A 19,962-nucleotide genomic window follows, 5' to 3' on the forward strand; every position below is an offset into this window, starting at 1 on the left:
ATCAGTTTTCTGGAGACATTTAGTGTTCCTGGCTTTTGCCTCATGTCTCGTATGTCCAGTTAAGTGTCTCCCTATCTCTTAATCACAAGGCTCCTTATCCATGACTGCCTCAGAGAGGGTTTTTTTAGACAGCCTGTCTCTTTTGTTGCCTCCTGGGAACAGGCCTAAAAATGACTATCAATTCATTTGGCTAATTGGGACACTGCCGTCTCCTTACTGTGCTTTCCAATGCCCATTCCAACCACAGTGTTTGCTCAGGGCAACCCCGCTGGCAGCCAAACAAAGGACCAACCTTTGGCCAGCTTCCAACAGATACTATTGGGCTGTGGAGAGTCACAGTCCAAGCTTTACTATGGAGACTGCAGAGCTGCCTTCTTCAAGATGTGGGCTTGTAAATGCATAGGAAGTACAGGCTGACCATGTCAAGTTCAAGGCCTGGGCCCTTCCTCCTTTGGCTGCTGAGTCTTCCTCAGCATTACAGAGCCCCCATCCACCTCTGTCTTTGTCCTTACAGGAAATTTGTCTTTCAGTATGCAAGCATTTATGTGGTATGACTTCTGAGGGCTCACAAAATTCCACCTCTCCACTCTCTGATCTATTTTCTCAGGCCTGAAATGCCTTAATTGACAAAACTTCTATTTACTATCTAGAAACAAGTTTAAAAAAATCCATAGAAGCAGTTAAATTGTTTTTACATATAAACTTATATTGAATATAACACACATACATGAAAGTGCACAAATCATAGGTGTAAATGAGCCATTACCAGAATCAGAGACCATTACCATTTTCTCAGAGCCATCTGCCTCCTGACTTGTGCCCTTCCAGTCACTTTCCTTACCCCGTTCCCCACCAGAGAAACCATTATCTTGACTCAGATTACATTTGTTTTTTTTTTAAATTGATGGATAAATTTTAATTATTTACCATGCACAACATACTGTTTTGAAGTGTGTGCATGTATATACATATAAATAATGTGGAATGACTAAATTTAGCTAATTAATATATGCATTGCCTTACATAGTTACCACATTTGTTTGTTTTTGTCCATTACTTAAATGGGACTGTGCATGTATTCTTTTGCATATGCAATGCTTCTTTGGCTCAGCATTGTAGTTTTGAGATTCTTCTATGCCGTTGCACATAGTTGCAGTTTGTTCACTGTCGTTGCTATATATTATTCTACTGTGCAATTAAACAATTTACTAAACTATTCTAATGCTGATGAACATTTGGGTTACTTCCAGTTTTTTCCTTATAAATAGAATTTCTATGAACATTCTAGCTCAGGTCTTTCAGTGGACACACACTCCTCTGTGGAATAAATGAGATATACAACATGGGTATTCAGCATTGTAGGTACTATTGAACACCTTTTCCAAGGTAGTTGTACACTTTACCCTCCCACCATTAGCATATAAAAGTAAAAGTCATGCTACATCTTTACCAACACCATATCTGCATTTACTAATCCGTTAGGATTAGTGTATAGTGGTGTGCGTGGTATTTCTCAGATAACAATAAAGATAAGCACTTTATTTTATATGCTTTTGCTATCCAGACATCTTTTTTGTGGATGTCTTACAAGTGTTTTGTCAATTTTTCTATTGGATTTCTACCTTTAATACAATAGTTTTCAAAGCTGTTTATATATTCTGATATTTTGTATGTACATATTACAGACATCTTCTCCCACTTTGTGACTTTTTTTTTTTTAAATAAAGCCTTTTAAGTGAACAGAAGTTCTTATTCCTTCCTTTATGTCTAGCTCCTGATGTATCCTTTTTAAGAAAGTTTTTCTGGTTCTGAAAAAAATATCAAGAAATATGAAGATATTTTCCTGGCGTCTTTGAAATTCACTTTCATGTATGGTGTGAAGTAGGAATCAAGATTTTTTTTATTGTATAATTCAGTTGATCCAGACTATTTATTTAAAAGACTATTTATTTAAATGTCTTTCTGTATTCCATGACCTGACTCTCGGCCATAAAATATGGGACTATTTATGTAATCATCTGTTTCTAAACTATATTTGAGAAACAGTAAATTGTTAAACTTATTCTCTAAAAATATGCCTGCAATCTGATTCTTTCATTAAGTAACACTTATTACATACTTCCTATGAACTAGGCATCATTTCACCTACATCATTTCATTTTAAATATCATTTATCCTTACGATGTAGGTACTATTATTACCCTATTTTTTAAATGAGGAAATTAAGGATCAGAGATTGAAATAACTTGCCCAGGGTCTCCTAGCCAGTGAGTGGTAGGAACCCAACATAAATGAAAGTCAGATCGACTTTCAGGTCAGAGAAGCTTTCCATTGGGAGGAAAGCAATAAGTTGTGCTGGAGAACAGTAAGGACCCACAAAAAGATAAACAGATGAAAAACAAAGAAGTACGCAAACACCATAATTTTGCATGGAAGAGTCATTTTAATCTTCTGTATATTTTGCTATAGTTTCAAATTCACTTCCAAAGACAACTTATCATCTCTATAAGACAATGTCATTTTTTTGTCACCTCCTCCATGTCCTTTCAGTCTCTTCAGATTTGGAAGCATCTTTCACTTCTGTGTCCTTCATCCCCTATACCCAATGAGTCACAACTTCTACCATTTATTTCTTCAACTCACTCTTAAATTAATTTCCTCATCTTTACTCCCAGCACTTCCTGCCATCTGTTCTGAGAAGCCTCCCCTCTGCCCCTCCTGCCTCCAGCCATTCCTGCCTTTCTGTATCCTGTTAACAGGATAATATATTATTAAAATGCTACATACATTGCCTCCTTTAAAAAAGCAATAGTGAACATTTATTAAGCCTTACTATGTGCCAGGCACTAGGCTAAAGCCTTCAAATACAACATCTAAATTGATTTTCACAATGATACTGTAAAGTTAACTGTTATTATTCTCATTTTGCAGAAGAAGAGTAAACATTAAAGAAAATTGAGTCATGCTCAGGTTGCATAGCTATCAAATAGCAGAGACAAAAAATATAAATTTATTTAATTCCTATCTATCCAAACACCGCCCTATATTTTACAACTCCTCACTAGCTCTAGACCAAATGCCACAGCCTAGCATTTGAAACACACAAAGTCTGATTGCAACTTCCCCCTCTCACCTTTCCTTTCTGCTCCAAAATTTTTGCTTCAGCTAGAGTGATCACTCATATTTCCCCAAACAACTCATGGATATTTCTCCCTCTAATCTGTTCCTAAAACTCCACTGCCTCAACTCTCTCGTCTTCCCAGCTCCTTTCCCCTTATTTAAGATCTACATTTAAATCTCAGTTTATGGGCTGGAGGTATGACTCACGTGGTAGAGTGCCTGCCTAGCAAGCCTGAGGCACTGAGTTCAAACCCCAGTACTGACAAAAAAAAAGAAAAGGGAAATGACATTAAATCTCAGTTTATGCCCCACATCCTTCACAAAACCTTTCTACCTCTTACTAGTCCCTCTGTCTCAACTTATCTGATTACTTTTCTCCATAAAAATAGTTTCTGATCTTTCTAAGTATAAAAACTACCACAGGCCGTATTGAAAGGCAACATAGATGGTAGACAATAGCATGGGCTTTGCGGACAGTTTTATTTGTGTCCCCATTTACTTTCTCCAGGGAAGTTAATTTGTCCAAATCTGTTTCTTTATCCACAAAACGAGTATAGCAGTACCCACTTCCTTTGTTCAATAAATAGTTTGAATATCTATTGTATTGTTGGGTCTGGAGACCTAAGGCAGATGAGTGAGTATCCCATCCTCCGTGGAGAGCAATATCAGTCCTGCATCCTGAGGAGGTACAAATCTGCATTCCCGCATCCTGAAGAGGAGATACAGGGTCTGATAGATCTGCCACAGGGTTGATGAGCAAAATGCTCTCAAGATCGTTTTTCCGCCCCCAATAAGGGGCAAACAGACCAGCTCATCTAAGAAAGCCTATGAATCCATGGCCAATGAAAAGAACCCACTTAACCCTTACCCAAACCCAGAGTTAAAACGTCCATAAAAACTCCAGCCTTCACTTGAGCAGTGAGCTACAGGTTTCTGGGCTCCGCTGCATGCTCTAGGTGTAGCTTTTCCTTTCTCTCTACTAAATCCTACTTCATATACTGGCTTTGGCTTTTAGGTCCATCAGCTGCCTTACAAGCCAGTTCTCTGGCCTGTAAAGGGAAGGACCCTGACACCGGCCCGCAACACTTCAAAGCAGCATGTAACAGTATGTCTGGCATTGTTCTGAGCACTGAGGGCTGAAAAAGACAGGCATGGTCCCAACCTTTGTGGAACTTATATGTCAGGAAGAAAGACAGACATGGACTAAATTGCCAGGGTGTCTGTAACTAATTGCTACAGAAAGTAATATGTGTGGGTTATGGCAATCCTACACAGTGTGTGGGACAGTTTGATCATGAAAGGTGTTTGCTTTATCTAAACTGAGGTTTGAAGGATAAGAAGGGGTTATGCAGGCAATCAGGGAGGGATTCCAGGTAGAGGGAATAGTAAACTTGAAGAGACATGTTTGTTGAGGGAACAAGCCCAGTATGGCTGAGGTATCATCAAATATCTTGGAGACTGAGATAGAAAATGGCCTTGGTTACCTGGTTGTATATTACAAAGCACCCCAAAACTTAGTCCTTGAAACAGCATTTAATTTGCTTATGAATCTGCAATCTGGGTGTGGCTTGGTGGAGACAGATCATCCCTGCTCTACTCCATGTCAGTTAGGAAAGGAGACAGACAAAAAAAAAGCCAGGCAGAGGCTCCATCATCTTTTGCAGCTTAACTTTAGTGGTCTCTTAGCATTACTTCTGCTATGGTCACTGACATGCCCACCCAGATTCAAGGCAAGGACCACAGATATCGCTTACATGAAAAGTAAAAGCACCATATATAAGAATAGCACGTTTAATGGAAAATATTGTGCAACCATTTTAGGAAAAGGAAAGGAAAAATATTCAAAGATATAAAGTATTAGCCAAATGCACATTTACGGTTTATATTAAAAACATTACTTAGGTGCTGGAGGTATGTCTCATGTAGTGGTTGGTGCTCCTGTCTTGAAAGCCAGAAGCCCTGACTTTAAACCCTATTAATGCAAAAAAAAAAAAAGAAAAAGAACGATATTACTTGATATTATTACCACCATATCACTAAATTTCCCTCACCTACTACAGTATTTTACTGCTTTGAGTTATACAGCATTGATGCACATTTATATTTTCACATTATTTGAAATAACATTATACAGATTGGGAACCACAAATTCATGACATTTACTAAGGCACTTGACATAGAATATATCCTTCCCTCACACCCCTCATTGGTTTGCCCAAAACAGTCCCCCTTTAACAATCATGTCCATATTATTATTATTATTAGTCTAGATCCTGCATATGAGCAAAACACCTAAACTATTTTCTATTTGCTATCTTTCAGTAGCCACTACCTCAAGGTAAAGATAGAAATCTTTGCTTGAATGAACTGGTAGCAACATATTAAAATTCTTGGAACCATTGGAATAAGAAGCTGCTTTTCACAGAATCCATGAAGTGAGGGAAAGAGCTGGATCTTATACAGACAAAGTACTGCTCAGTTCTAACCCCTCACCAGGCTTGTGGCTTTAATTTCTGTGCCATTCTTCCTCATGTGTAAAATAATGGGGCTATAACAGCAGCACAGGATTGTTAGAAGAGTAAGATGAAGCGAAGGACAAAAAGATTCTAGAAATTAAAGAAAAATGCCAATTGATGTCAAATATTGTAGAAAGGAAATTGGTCAAGGTACAGATGTAATTGGTTTTATTAATAATAAATACAAGAACAAAGTATATAGTTTTTGGACATTTACCAAAAATGGGCTGCTTGTCAAAATAACTCAATATAACATTAAATCGTGAGGTTTCCTATTGCTTTAAATTTTTTGAGCCAATGTTTTTATTGATGTATAATCCAATGCATTTTGGAATAATTGAATTACCAATAATGTAACTTACCTTATAGCTTTTCAAGATCACAGTCACTGCACAGGGTAAATCAGTATATATTTCTAATTTACTGTCAGGGTTAAAAGGAGCTTTGGACTGATATGGATATTATCTCCCGTTTAGGGCAAATGATGTAAAACGGATGTGCATTGAGTACCATCATTTTCTCCTAAAAGGCCCGTTGCAAAAAGCCAGAGGCATGCCAGTTCAATTCAACAAATACTTAATTAGCGCTTGCGATTTCCAAGGCACCATGTCGGGCATGAGGGAGAAGCAGCGATCATAACCGCTGGTGGGGAGAGAGGGGACCCGAACCCAGTGACCCAAGTGGAGTGGGACGTCACGGTGCCGGAAATGCGCAGCGCAGGAAGGACCTAGAGAGCTTAGAATAATTTAATTTTCTTGCCTGCCTGAGGGTTTTTTTTTTTTTTTTTTTGAAGATTCTATTTTGGATTCTCTTTCACACGTGCCAGGTCCTGGTTGGCAGAGGACCCGCGACCCTGTGAGATGTCTCCTCCGTATTCTTCCTTTCTTCACAAATTCCATGAGCTCTTCTGCAGCCAGCACTGCATTTGGAACAGTATCTATCGTGTGGGCGGTGACACGACGGAAGTTATTTTTGTTCTAATTATGAGAACCGTTTTACTGGGGGAGCGGGAGAGGCTGATCTGATCTGGGAAGCTGGTCGAGGATGCTCGGAGCACGCGTTACTAAGGTTACTAGAGAGGACCACAGGTGACAGGCAGGCGAAACAAATTTCCAAATGAAGGGCGTGGGCTGAGCTTCGGGCAGTGTCACTCGGTACTACATGCTGGATTCCCCAGAAGGGAACGGTAGGAGGCCCAGAAAAAAAAATGAGGGGCTGAGGCTTAGGGAAAGCAGAGAGCCTTTGCTTTCCCTTACCGGAACTTTTCTCCTGCCCGAGCTCTCCCCGAGCCGTTCTGACTGTAGCACAAGGTCAGCGCACCCGGAGGACGGTGCCTTTTAGATGTGACAAGCGACCTAGTCGGGGCGGAAGCGGGTCCTAGGAGGGACCCGTAGGGAGAGGCGTGGAACGGGCAGCGTCGGCGGTGGCGGTGGCAAGGTGGCGCGGCTGGGGAGGATGGGGTCGGTCCTGCAGCGGCCCGCCCAGGCCGTGGGTCGTCGCTATAGCTGCACGGCTCACGGCGCGAACTTGGCGGAGTGGGGAGGAACGGAAGGGGAGGGCGGTGGGTGTGTTTGGTGTCACCGGAAGGACCTCGAAACTTGTTCCTTATGTTAGTAATTTGGGGGAGGAAGGTTGTGACAGATTCTGGAGACCCCCGGCGTCTGCGTTCTTGAGATTTCCTCGGCCCTTGTCAGTTGAAGTGAGGACTTTTTATTACAGCCAGAGTTATGATGCGTACAGGATAGATGACGCCGCCAGAGAAATAAGGGTGGTGTCGCAGGTCAGGGGACAAGGCGATGGTAAGTAAACATTTAGAGGGTTTACTGCACCAACCACTGTTCCAAAACCACTTGGCTGTGGTAGCTCATTTAATCCCTCGAGGTCAGTACTCTTTTCAGCCTTATTTATGTAAACGGGAAAACTGAGGCGCAGAGAGGTTAAGGAACATGCCCAAATACAGATGAATTGCAGAGCCAAGTGCTGAATTCCAGTAGGCTGATTCTAGAACACATCGTCAAGCTCTCACCATTGTTTCTCCATCACCTCATCAAAATATGAAGAAAGTGATGATGTAGGAGTTCACATGTGATAAGACAACTTGATCTTAGAAAGGGTGTGAAATCCGCTTGTGTGACGTGCAACCATGGAAGCCAGAGTAGGGTTGGAACTGTGGCCTCTAACCTTTGTCTTCAAGCTTGGCTGTGGTCTTCATCTCTGTAGAATTTAGTGGAGCAGGGAAGACAGGTATACACTCACACACTTAAGTTTGAAAACTAAATTACAGAAATATCATTGACTCAAAGAATTTAAAGATTATTTGGTAGCTGACTTAACAGGTGAAGCCCAAAGAGATGAAGTGACCTAAGGTAGTCAGGACAAGAAACATCTTCTGTCTTAGGTCCAATGGAGTGAAGTTTAGGGAGTTATTTCTTCAATTTCCTGCTGCATTTGGTATCATGAATATTAAAGTTTAAAAAGTTTATGTCATTTGACTTGGACTGGTTTTTTTCAGCCATGTGAATTGCTGATCATCAAATAGTCAAATGATCCATCCATCACCCATTAACATGTGTCCCAAATTCAGTGTAGTGCTGGAATCAGGAATTTCTTTCCACACAATTGAGTGGCAACTGAGGTCTTTTTTTTTTTTTGGCAGTAGTGGAATTTGAACTCAGGGCCTCATGCTTGCAAAGCAGGTGCTCTATCACTTGAGCCATTCCAGCAGCCCAAAGAAATCTTTAAGCATGTCTAAGAATGTCAATTCAAAAATGAATTGAAACAGGATAAAACTGACTTAAGCCAAGGGATAAGGAAATTCACCTTGAAAAAAATTTTAAAAAAGAATAGGAACTCTCTGTAGGTTGAAAAAGCAGGAAATTTTCAGTAATTGATAGTATACCATCCACGAATGCTGTAATTCTGGTAGAATGTGTATAGCTAAACATATTCCAGAGAGGCAATTTGGAATAGTTGAAATTGTGTGCTAAAAATTGATCAGTTTAGGGCTGGAGGTGTGGCTCAAGAGTTAGAATGCTTGCCTAGGAAGCACTAAGGCCCTGAGTTCAAACCCCAGTACCACCAAAAAACCAACCAACCAAAAAAAAAAAAAAAAAAAACCCCAGCCAACCAAAAATCAATCAGTTTAGTCACTTATTTGCTTTGAAAAATTGATTTACTTCATTTGTTCTTGATTTTTTTCATCCCTAAAATGGAAATAATGTTTTCTAACTTGCAGAATCATAAGCATTTCAATGTCTGGGACAACTTGGTGATAACAGCTATGCATCACTTAATGAGAGGCACAGGTTGGGAGACATGCATCCGTAGGCAATTTTGTTATCATGGGAATGCCATGTAGTGTTTTCACAAACCTAAATGGTATAGTGTACCACATACCTAGGCTGTATGGGATAGCCTGAAGACTGAGTATCTTCCTAGGCTACAAATCTGTACAGTGTGTTGCTGTACTTAATACTGTAGGTAGTAGGTATTTGTGTTCCCAAACATATCTAAACATAGAAACAATACAGTAGAAAATAGTAGGCAATAGGAATTTTTCAGCTCTATTATAATCTTATGGGACCACTGCCATATATATGGTCTGTCATTGACCAAAATGATAGTTATGAGGTATGAGGTACATGACTACACAGTAACTTTTTACTACTCTATGTCAAATAAAAAGTGAAGCATTGTAGGCAATCACTTCGTACCTTCAGGGCTTGGTTTTCAACGGAAGGGCCAAAGAGAAACCTCCCTTGTTCTCCTAATAGTAATTAAAGGTGAAAAATGTTAATACATTTTCTGAAGGGTTAATCTGCTATTTCAAAGTGACTTGAAAGTTTTAGCTGATTGGATTACCCATAATCACTGACCTGGTTATTATGGTTCTTTAAAGCTTTTGTGGCTATTTAAGATTACTTATTTTTTAACTATTCTGTCTCTTGAATGGTTGGAAATGTAGGGCCTAAATAGCTGACTTTGTACTCCTTTGTAGATGCATGGTCATGGAGGCTATGACTCAGACTTTAGCGACGATGAACATGGTGGACAATCTAGCAAGAAAAAAAAGTAGGTTTTTATTGATTTGTTTTTCATATCCCTTGTAGATTGATATCAGGTATAAACAAATATTCAAAGTTTTTGGATTATGTTTGCATGTGAAGATAACCACTGTAGAGAGTGAATTTTTATCCATTTAACTGTAATAAATGGATAAAAATTGGAAGCAGTTGTGGGAAAATAAGTTTGTGTTGTGAAGGGGGTTTATTGAAAGGGAAGGGAGAAAGAAAAGGAAAAAAAAGGTTTTAGATTTCTCTGTTGCATGTGTTTTTCATTCATGTGTTCAAGGACTGTGTGCTTGCAAATGTTGCTGCTGTCTTGCTAGTATTTACCTTCAATGTGAGGTGAGTTTGGAGGATGAGATTGCAGTGCAGGGTAGTTCTTACTTTTATAAAAATGAGCAGGTTGAGGAAGAAGCTCTTGGATGGCTTTACTGAATTGGAAGGGATAAGAACTGCCAGCATAAAGTATGGGTATCAGAAAGAGGATACATTTTGGCCAAGTTGCTGTGCTTTGGGGCATTGTTCTCAGCTTTACTGTGCTTAAAAACATGATTTTATCCATTAACTCAGGAATGGTTGATTGATCCATACTAATCAAACTTACTATTGCACAATGAGAGCAAAATATGAGGCATACTAACTGGGACTAAACATTTTTGTAAGATAATCAGTCCTCATGAATATCCAAAAGAGTAGTAAAAATTGCATTTTATGATGTTTCATATCTTAATTATTAGAATAGAATTTGAGCAATCTAGTTAGATACTCTGCTCTAAAATTGTATTTATCTACAGAACTAGGGCTGATCATCTGTGGTCTATATTCTCTGTAATCAACCTTTCTTTTTCCATGTTATTTATTATCAAATACTTAACATTCCTCCTTTGCAAACAGAGAAATAAGTAGCTTAATCCTAATAAGATTAAGGTGGTAAATTGACTGAGTCAGGGTTTGAACTAGGAATCTGGGTGGTGTTAGTTTCATTTTCTTTACTTTAGGTATTAAATAAAGTTAAGGAGAGTAAAATGTCTCACTAAAGGCCAGTGAGTCTTTTTTAAGTTAAGACTTGAATTCCTTATAGCATGCTCAGTTATGAATATATAATTAGGAAACAGTCTTTGAGAAAAATTAACTCTTAGTAATTGTTCTATTTAATACACCAGGGCAGTTGAAGATGATTTGCTACTCAAAAAACCATTTCAGAAAGAAAAACATGGAAAGGTGGCCCATAAACAAGTTGCAGCAGAATTGCTGGATAGGTATAGTATTTCAATGTAAATTACATTCTTTGGTTTAAGATGTTTTATAAACTCCTGGACTAGGGGATTTGATTATAGTAATTAGATATAAACATTTGAATTTGCTTAAAATAATTTTTTTAAACAGGGAAGAAGCAAGAAATAGAAGATTTCATCTCATAGCAATGGATGCTGTATCCTTTTTTAATGTTTCTAGACTTACAATTAATAGACTATTTTAAAATCTGCTTAGATATCATATTTTTATTTCTATCACAAAATGTTATGAAGTCATATAGGCCTTTAAGCCTTTTTTATTTTTAAAGATAAGCACTTACTGATATAGAATTTTGCCATTTATAGTTTTGGGTGTAATTCTCTTAACATATAGGAAATATTTAGAGACAAAAATAATGAAACATATTGCCAATAGTCTATAAACAGGCTTACAAAAATCCATGGATCTTCAACAGTTTTTCCAATTTGTTTTTGTCAAGCTTCAACATTTCCCTTTTCTACACTTATCTTTTGTCTCATTTGAATTTATTATCTTTCTACCTGGTTCTTGGTTGTTTTAAGTTCTCTGTAAAACTTGTATTTAAAATTAGACCTGTCTGAAGACTGTTCCCAGGCCTGCTGTGGTTTTAATTCTCAGTCATAACTGGAGGTTGTCTATAAGCTATAACTTGCTTCTCTGTTGTAGCTATGTCTCAGCTCAGTTTTTCAACAAGACTGTGCCTCATCATACTGCCACTCTGGCCATCCTTATATCACTGCTGGGATATTGGAGAAGAAAGGCCAAGCAAGACCTGAAGTATTTCCAGATATTATTACAATGGTCAGAATTAGGAGAAAGAAAAATGTCTATTTAATATGCCTCCTTATAGTCATCTGTTTCATTTTGTCATCATTCTAATTCTTTTCTTTGTTACAGAAGTATTATTATATCCCTAACTTATTTATTCCACTTACCTCCTAAACCAATAGCATAGCTTTCCCATGTTGTCATCTGCCACTTGTTTCTTTAGCATTTGAACATGTGCTCTGCCTTCTTTGACTACGTTGGAGTTGGAGTGCTAGTTAAAGCCTGGTAAGAGTAAAAGTCCAGGTACTCCTTTTATGGCATGGGTGGAGAGGAGACTACAGGTTTTTTTCTGGGGTGTTTGGCTACAATAGAGTAATGACTGTCTAAAAGTTACCTCACTAGGCTGACTCTTGGTCGTTTGGTTAGAGAGAACAGGGTTTTGTTGAGGCAGCTTCAGTCTGTGCCTGTTGACATTTCCAGGTTGCCACCTTCACTTCCACATCTGGCATATGAGACAAAAAAAACCCTAGGAAATGTACAACCTGAGGTTACCTAGAGGGCTACCTTCTTCCCACCTTTCAGAGTCTTCTTATACTTGATTTTATTTATAATGTCCAAGGTTATTAGTTGTTGTTTATTCAGGAATAAGGAGAAATACATCTTCATGGAGGTAAATGGTCACATGACCAATTAGTGGTCATTCAAGAGCTTAAATCCAGGTTTCCAGGTATCTGTTGAAATTGGATTTCTGGAAATTAATCTGTCTCTCTGTTTGTTTCTCTCTCTTTAACTGCTCTGTTACTAGTTTTGGAAGTGTCATATTCTGATGATGTATTCTATTTGAGCCAGTTTGATCAATTAAATCATTATCTTTTTTTTTTTTTTTTTGATAGAACTGGGGTTTGAACTTAGGGCTTCACACTTGCTAGGCAGATGCACTATTGCTTGAGTCATACCTCTAGCCCTTATCACTCTGGTTATTCTGAGGCTAGGGTCTTGCTTTTTGCCCAGGATGGCCCGAACCACAATCTTTCTATTTATGCTTCTGCAGTAGGTTGAATGACAACTACCATGCTTAGCTTTTTTCCTTTGAGGTGGGATCTTGCTAACTTTTTGCCCTGGCTGGCTTCAAACTGCGATCCTCCCCTTCTCACCCTCTCAGGTTGCTAGGATTACAGGTGTGAGCCACCAGTGCCCAGTGTGTGTCTTAAATATAATAGGTTGTAGTCACAGACAGTATCATAGAAGGTGAGGTCAACTCTGTGCATGTGTGACTGTAGAGACAGTGCCACTGAGTTTTTTAAAACAAGAAGTAAAATGCATAGGTATCTTGTTATGTTGCATTGAAAATAAACATGATTGTATGGATTGTCTGATTTGTTATATTTGCTTTTTTTTGAAAACTTTATGTTTAAGATTTAATATTGTAAAAGTTATATCTTCTACTTAGAGGCTTTGTCATACTGAAATAGCTGAATTATCTTTTATAATGAAAGATAAATTCTACTCTTTAATTTTAGGAGCCATGTATTCTTTATTTTTCATATTATGACTATTAGAGTGAATGGTGGTATAAGTTTGTATGCAGTCTAAGAATAGAACAGGAAGATCTTTTCTTCCCTGATGATGATGTATTTTATCTCAAGAATAATACATGCTTAAAAATTATTCCTGACTTTACATTTCAAGTCATATATTCTTGAAAAAGTATTCAGTAAAAGTGAAAGTCCTTTTACTGCACATTTGTCACTCTAAACAGTTTAATGTATAGCCTCCTAGATTTTCTTATATGTATAAGCATGTATACATTTGCATATTTTAAAAAGCTAAATAGGTTCATACTGTACCTTTTTTCACTCAGTAATGCATCATGACACAGAACAACTCTTAAGTGAATAAAATCCTTAACTTTTTGCATTTCAGTATCAAAGGCATACAAAGTTTGTAAATGATTATATTTTGTATTATGGTGGCAAAAAAGAAGACTTCAGGCGTTTGGGGTAAGTATAATAAAGTTTGCATAGAAAGGGAGGGGAAGTATGGATGACCTTAAAGACCCACAGCTACTGTGTCTTCTGACTTTGTCACAAGGAAACATGTCATAGGTGTAGAGGCCATCTACAGCTTCTAGTTAAGTAGCTCTTCATGAATTCTATTTCCTTGGCAACAAACCTCAAGATAGCTTCCTCACCTGCTGAGCAAGGTATGATCCTAGCAATAACAGAGTATGTGAGGAACACTCATGCGTCTTATTGGCAAGGACCTTTGGAACAATGAAATGTCTAGACCTTCCTGTTGAAGATTGCATTTTAAAAGGTAGAGCAAACAAGAAACCTCACTCAGAATTTTCCACAAATGAAAGTCCTTCTTTTATATGAGGCTTCTTAATCAGAACTTCTTGGACTTGCATAAATTTTTTTTCCTACTTAATTTAATGAATAGGTAAGGCCCTAAATTTATTTCCTCTATAAATTTGCTTATATCTCTCCACAATCTATTTTGTCCCCAAACTCTTAGTATTTTATCTTGAAAATCATCTCCTTCAACTCGCTTCCTCCCTTTACTCAGTTTTGTAGTAAGATAACTTTCCATATTTTAAAAATTTGATATCAATAGAGTAGTATTACTGACTTTTGGCTAAATTCTGAAAGTTATTTTCATTCACATTTCCTTATCTAGTATTTATTTACTCAGGTTTTTCACCCTAACTTTGGTAATTTAGCATTTCTATATAATTGAAACCACTACTGGAGAAGGATGAATTCTTTTATCCATTTGATTTGCTTTTGTATCAACATTCTTTATAAGTACCTTGTGAAAATATTGAAGTATTTCTGATAATTATACACATATATACTCACATATAACTATATTTTCATGTGTTATATTTTTATTCAGGTTTTCAAAAATTACAGTTTACCCTAATTTGACTTATTTTGTTTTCAAATTAAATTGAAATTGGTTTAAAAATTTTTCAGGGAGAATGACAAGACAGACTTGGATGTTATACGAGAAAATCATAGATTCCTATGGAATGAGGAGGATGAAACGGATATGACTTGGTAATTTTAGCTATGAGAACCATAATGCATCAAATGCTTTAGTCCTGTCTTTCTTGTTCTGTGTTTTCTTACTTGTCACTATCCAAAACATTCAACCCCTTCATCAGACAGTTCTAAGTCAACATAAAACTTTTTACAATATTGTGTGTTGGCTTGTAATATACTATTACATGCTTCTTAAGAATTTTTAAATTGGGAAAAAGTAATACCTAAAAATCCAAACATTATAAAAGGTAAAAAAAGGAAGAGTAATTCTTTTTATTTCTATTAGTTCTTCAATTTCTGTTCTGGAAAAAAAACAGTATTTTGTACACATCTAAGTAATAGGCCTCTTTTAAAACATTAATATTAATATCATATGTGTTATTTATTTGACTTGCTTCCCAGTAGTAGGTTAGATTTCTAAATGTATAACACTTTTTTTTATGGATATAGGGAGAAGAGACTTGCAAAGAAATACTATGATAAATTATTCAAGGAATACTGCATAGCAGATCTCAGCAGATTCAAAGAAAATAAGGTATGCCCTCTAAGTAGTTATAGAAGGTGTTCTTATTCAAGTACAGCATTGATTAAAAAAAAAACTTTATTGGCATATAATAGTTGTCCAGGTGAATACATTGTGATATATATGTGCTTATGGTGTATCTTAGATATAACCCCTCCATCATTTTCCTTCTTTCCCATTTCCCCCTTCTTAGAAAAAGTTTAGCGTGTTTTATTCTTCTATTTTCATGTATAGATAGAAAATATATCCACCATATTCACACTCATTCTCCCTTATGCCCACCCACCTCCCACAGCAGTGATTTTTTATTATTCTGTTGTGAGCCACATTAATCTTTTAAAGGTGCTAATTCTAGTCTAAGTGTCTTAGGTTTCCCTGTACCTGTGAAGTAACATTTTTACCACCACCTCTGCAGCCATGAGATTTACAAAGGGTTGGTGGAGTTTATAAAGGACAAGGGTGGTTTTTCTTTGTGAGCTGAGGCATGAAAAGTCTAAAATTAAACACAAGTGGCTCCTGGATCTTGTTTCATCCTAACTCTAGTCTAGAGCCTCAGTGATTATAATGAATGATTTAACACTGCAGAATGATGTATTCTTTCACAGATGATGTTTGAAGTTGATGGGTTTTTTTTTTTTTTGATTGATTACCATTTAAAAAGAGGCAGGTGCACATCTTCTGTTACATAAATATGTCTATTTGAGTAAAATTAACTTTTCAATGAGTGCTAATTAGTAATGGCAGATTTCCATTCCCACTTTACATCTTGTTTTAGTTAATTTTTTTTTTTGTCACCTTAATGAGATTTATTTATTTATTTATTTATTTATTTAATTTTTTTTTTCTTTTATTATTCATATGTGCATACAAGGCTTGGTTCATTTCTCCCCCCTGCCCCCACCCCCTCCCTTACCACCCACTCCACCCCCTCCCGCTCCCCCCCTCAATACCCAGCAGAAACTATTTTCCCCTTATCTCTAATTTTGTTGTAGAGACAGTATAAGCATTAATAGGAAGGAACAAGGGGTTTTGCTGGTTGAGATAAGGATAGCTATACAGGGCATTGACTCACATTGATTTCCTGTGCATGGGTGTTACCTTCTAGGTTAATTCTTTTTGATCTAACCTTTTCTCTAGTACCTGGTCCCCTTTTCCTATTGGCCTCAGTTGCTTTTAAGGTATCTGCTTTAGTTTCTCTGCATTAAGGGCAACAAATGCTAGCTAGTTTTTTAGGTGTCTTACCTATCCTCACCCCTCCCTTGTGTGCTCTCGCGTTTATCATGTGCTCATAGTCCAATCCCCTTGTTGTGTTTGCCCTTGATCTAATGTCCACATATGAGGGAGAACATATGATTTTTGGTCTTTTGAGCCAGGCTAACCTCACTCAGAATGATGTTCTCCAGTTCCATCCATTTACCAGCGAATGATAACATTTCATTCTTCTTCATGGCTGCATAGAATTCCATTGTGTATAGATACCACATTTTCTTAATCCATTCGTCTGTGCTGGGGCATCTTGGCTGTTTCCATAACTTGGCTATTGTGAATAGTGCCGCAATAAACATGGATGTGCAGGTGCCTCTGGAGTAACAGTCTTTTGGGTATATCCCCAAGAGTGGTATTGCTGGATCAAATGGTAGATCGATGTCCAGCTTTTTAAGTAGCCTCCAAATTTTTTTCCAGAGTGGTTGTACTAGTTTACATTCCCACCAGCAGTGTAAGAGGGTTCCTTTTTCCCCGCATCCTCGCCAACACCTGTTGTTGGTGGTGTTGCTGATGATGGCTATTCTAACAGGGGTGAGGTGGAATCTTAGTGTGGTTTTAATTTGCATTTCCTTTATTGCTAGAGATGGTGAGCATTTTTTCATGTGTTTTCTGGCCATTTGAATTTCTTCTTTTGAGAAAGTTCTGTTTAGTTCACATGCCCATTTCTTTATTGGTTCATTAGTTTTGGGAGAATTTAGTTTTTTAAGTTCCCTGTATATTCTGCTTATCAGTCCTTTGTCTGATGTATAATTGGCAAATATTTTCTCCCACTCTGTGGGTGTTCTCTTCAGTTTAGAGACCATTTCTTTTGATGAACAGAAGCTTTTTAGTTTTATGAGGTCCCATTTATCTATGCTATCTCTTAGTTGCTGTGCTGCTGGGGTTTCATTGAGAAAGTTCTTACCTATACCTACTAACTCCAGAGTATTTCCTATTCTTTCTTGTATCAACTTAAGAGTTTGGGGTCTGATATTAAGATCCTTGATCCATTTTGAGTTAATATTGGTATAGGGTGATATACATGGATCTAGTTTCAGTTTTTTGCAGACTGCTAACCAGTTTTCCCAGCAATTTTTGTTGAAGAGGCTGCTATTTCTCCATTGTATATTTTTAGCTCCTTTGTCAAAGATAAGTTGCTCATAGTTGTGTGGCTTCATATCTGGATCCTCTATTCTGTTCCACTGGTCTTCATGTCTGTTTTTGTGCCAGTACCATGCTGTTTTTATTGTTATTGCTTTGTAATATAGTTTGAAGTCAGGTATTGTGATACCTCCTGCATTGTTCTTTTGACTGAGTATTGCCTTGGCTATTCGTGGCCTCTTGTGTTTCCATATAAATTTAACAGTAGATTTTTCAATCTCTTTAATGAATGTCATTGGAATTTTGATGGGAATTGCATTAAACATGTAGATTACTTTGGGGAGTATCGACATTTTTACTATGTTGATTCTACCAATCCATGAGCATGGGAGATCTCTCCACTTTCTATAGTCTTCCTCAATCTCTTTCTTCAGAAGTGTATAGTTTTCCTTGTAGAGGTCTTTCACATCTTTTGTTAGGTTTACACCTAGGTATTTGTTTTAGTTAATATTAAAGTTATTTTTATTCCTTGCTCAACTTCAAATTAGTAGCTGGAGAAGGTAACCCGGGAACAGACAATCTCAGTTGGAAACATGAGAGGAGGGAATGTTGCATGCATATATATGTTATGGATAGTGTATATTTATATAATTATTTTTAAGAAGAACAACATATTTAAAAAGCTGTCTTAAATGTATATGTCATAAGAATTTCTTATGATAGTTTGATCTATTTAGAATCAAAATTGGCTTAATAATTTTTTTCAGTAGTGTTTTTAATATGTATGTTGTTTTCTACTTCAATATAGACAGTTCTGATATTCATTTTGCATAACCCTGTTTAAAAAATCCATGTACTTTGTATAGTCCCAGATTTTGTGGTCTTTTTAGGAACTAGCTGTGGATTCCAGGCCATAGCTTTCATCTCTGTACCAGTTAATTACCATATCTAATCCAGAAAATACCACAACAGTTGGGGTGACTTGAAGTTACTACATCGCAAATCAGTATGAAATAGTGAGTCTTTCTAAGGGCATATAACAAAGCAGCTTTTTCAACTGTGGCTCATTTATGGATTGTTCCTCAATATTTATTGAAATTGAATTGGATACTGGATTAATGCATAGTGAATTGCCCTTCAGAAAAAAGTTGCAGTCTAGGTTTGCCATAGTGGTATATACCGGAAATCCTAGCACTTGGTGGGGAGAGGCAGGAGGATTGTGAGTTCCAGGCCACTCTGGGCTATGGAGAAAGTTTTCACCAGCTCGGGCTACATAAGTAGTTGCTTCTTAAGTATTTGTTGAATAGACTAATGAATGAAAGAAGCTTGGAAACTTGCTGTTGCAAATTTGGCTGTGATTCAATAGACATGTCAGATGACAAGCAGTCTCTACACACATATAAACTTAAAACAGTCATGTTGAATCTTTTGCTTCTTTTTCCCCTATACTTGAAGCATTTTCTTTTTTTATTTTTCTTTTTGAGACAGGGTCTTCCTATATAGCCCAGATTGGCCTTGAACTTAAGATCCTTCTGCCTCAGCCTCCCAAGGGCTGGGTTTACAGGCATGTGCTACCACATCTGTCATTCATTGAATTTTAGAGTGTTTCGAAGTATTTTGAGCCTTTATCTGCATTTAAGGTACAGAATTGACAGAGTCAAGTAATAGATGATTAAAAAAATTAAACCCAAAGTTAACTAGGCATTGAACTCTTTATCTGAATTCTCTCAATTCAGTGATCCTATGAGATTAAGATTGTATATTTTTATACAAAACAGGAAATAAAATAGGTGAGTAACTTTTTCAAAGTTACCCAGTTATAGAATGGTAGAGTTTTATTCATTACCATTCATTAGAGTTGGATATAGGTCTTCACAATTCTAGAGTTGAATCTTTGTCTTTAAAAAATAGACTTTAGTTGGCAGAGTGGCTCAAGCAGTAAGAGCAGCTTCCTTGCAAGTGTGAGGCCCTGAGTACAAACCCCAGTGCTGTCAAAAAAGTTTATTGAAAAAATAGACTTTATTTTTTAGAGCATTTTTAGGTTTACAGCAAGATTGAGTGGAAGTATAGTAACTTCCACTATACTACTGGCTGTACACATGCGTAGCCTTGTCTGCTATGAACCCACATTGACTCATCATTCTTTCACCAGCCATAGTTTAACATTTGAGTCCACTCAGCATTGTACTTTCTTTGGATTTTAACAAATATATGATGATATATATATTTCTATACATAAATAACTATGTGTATATTTAGCTACTATTGTACTATCATAAAGAATAGTTTCACAGCTCTAAATA

At 37.1% G+C, this 19,962-nt stretch overlaps 1 protein-coding gene across 4 annotated transcripts in view; it reads left to right on the forward strand.

Annotated features, from left to right (window-relative positions):
- Positions 1–6,474: 6,474 nt before the first annotated feature.
- LOC109689969 (protein FRA10AC1 homolog) overlaps positions 6,475–19,962 on the forward strand; it is a 40,723-nt gene continuing 27,235 nt past the window's right edge. Inside the window, exons 1-8 of one of the 4 annotated variants that reach the window (XM_074078747.1) lie at positions 6,948–7,073; positions 7,356–7,435; positions 9,634–9,707; positions 10,864–10,959; positions 11,087–11,132; positions 13,667–13,743; positions 14,722–14,805; positions 15,241–15,325. In XM_074078747.1, the coding sequence (XP_073934848.1) occupies positions 7,433–7,435; positions 9,634–9,707; positions 10,864–10,959; positions 11,087–11,132; positions 13,667–13,743; positions 14,722–14,805; positions 15,241–15,325 (465 nt within the window). In that variant the 5' untranslated portion in view covers positions 6,948–7,073; positions 7,356–7,432. Of the gene's footprint in view, positions 6,705–6,934; positions 7,074–7,193; positions 7,436–9,633; positions 9,708–10,863; positions 10,960–11,086; positions 11,133–13,666; positions 13,744–14,721; positions 14,806–15,240; positions 15,326–19,962 lie in introns of those variants that run through there. The other 3 variants (XM_074078745.1, XM_074078748.1, XM_074078746.1) reach the window with 3 other exon arrangements.

The sequence above is a fragment of the Castor canadensis genome, chromosome 7 (assembly GCF_047511655.1).
Source record: "Castor canadensis chromosome 7, mCasCan1.hap1v2, whole genome shotgun sequence".
Lineage (NCBI taxonomy): Eukaryota > Metazoa > Chordata > Mammalia > Rodentia > Castoridae > Castor > Castor canadensis.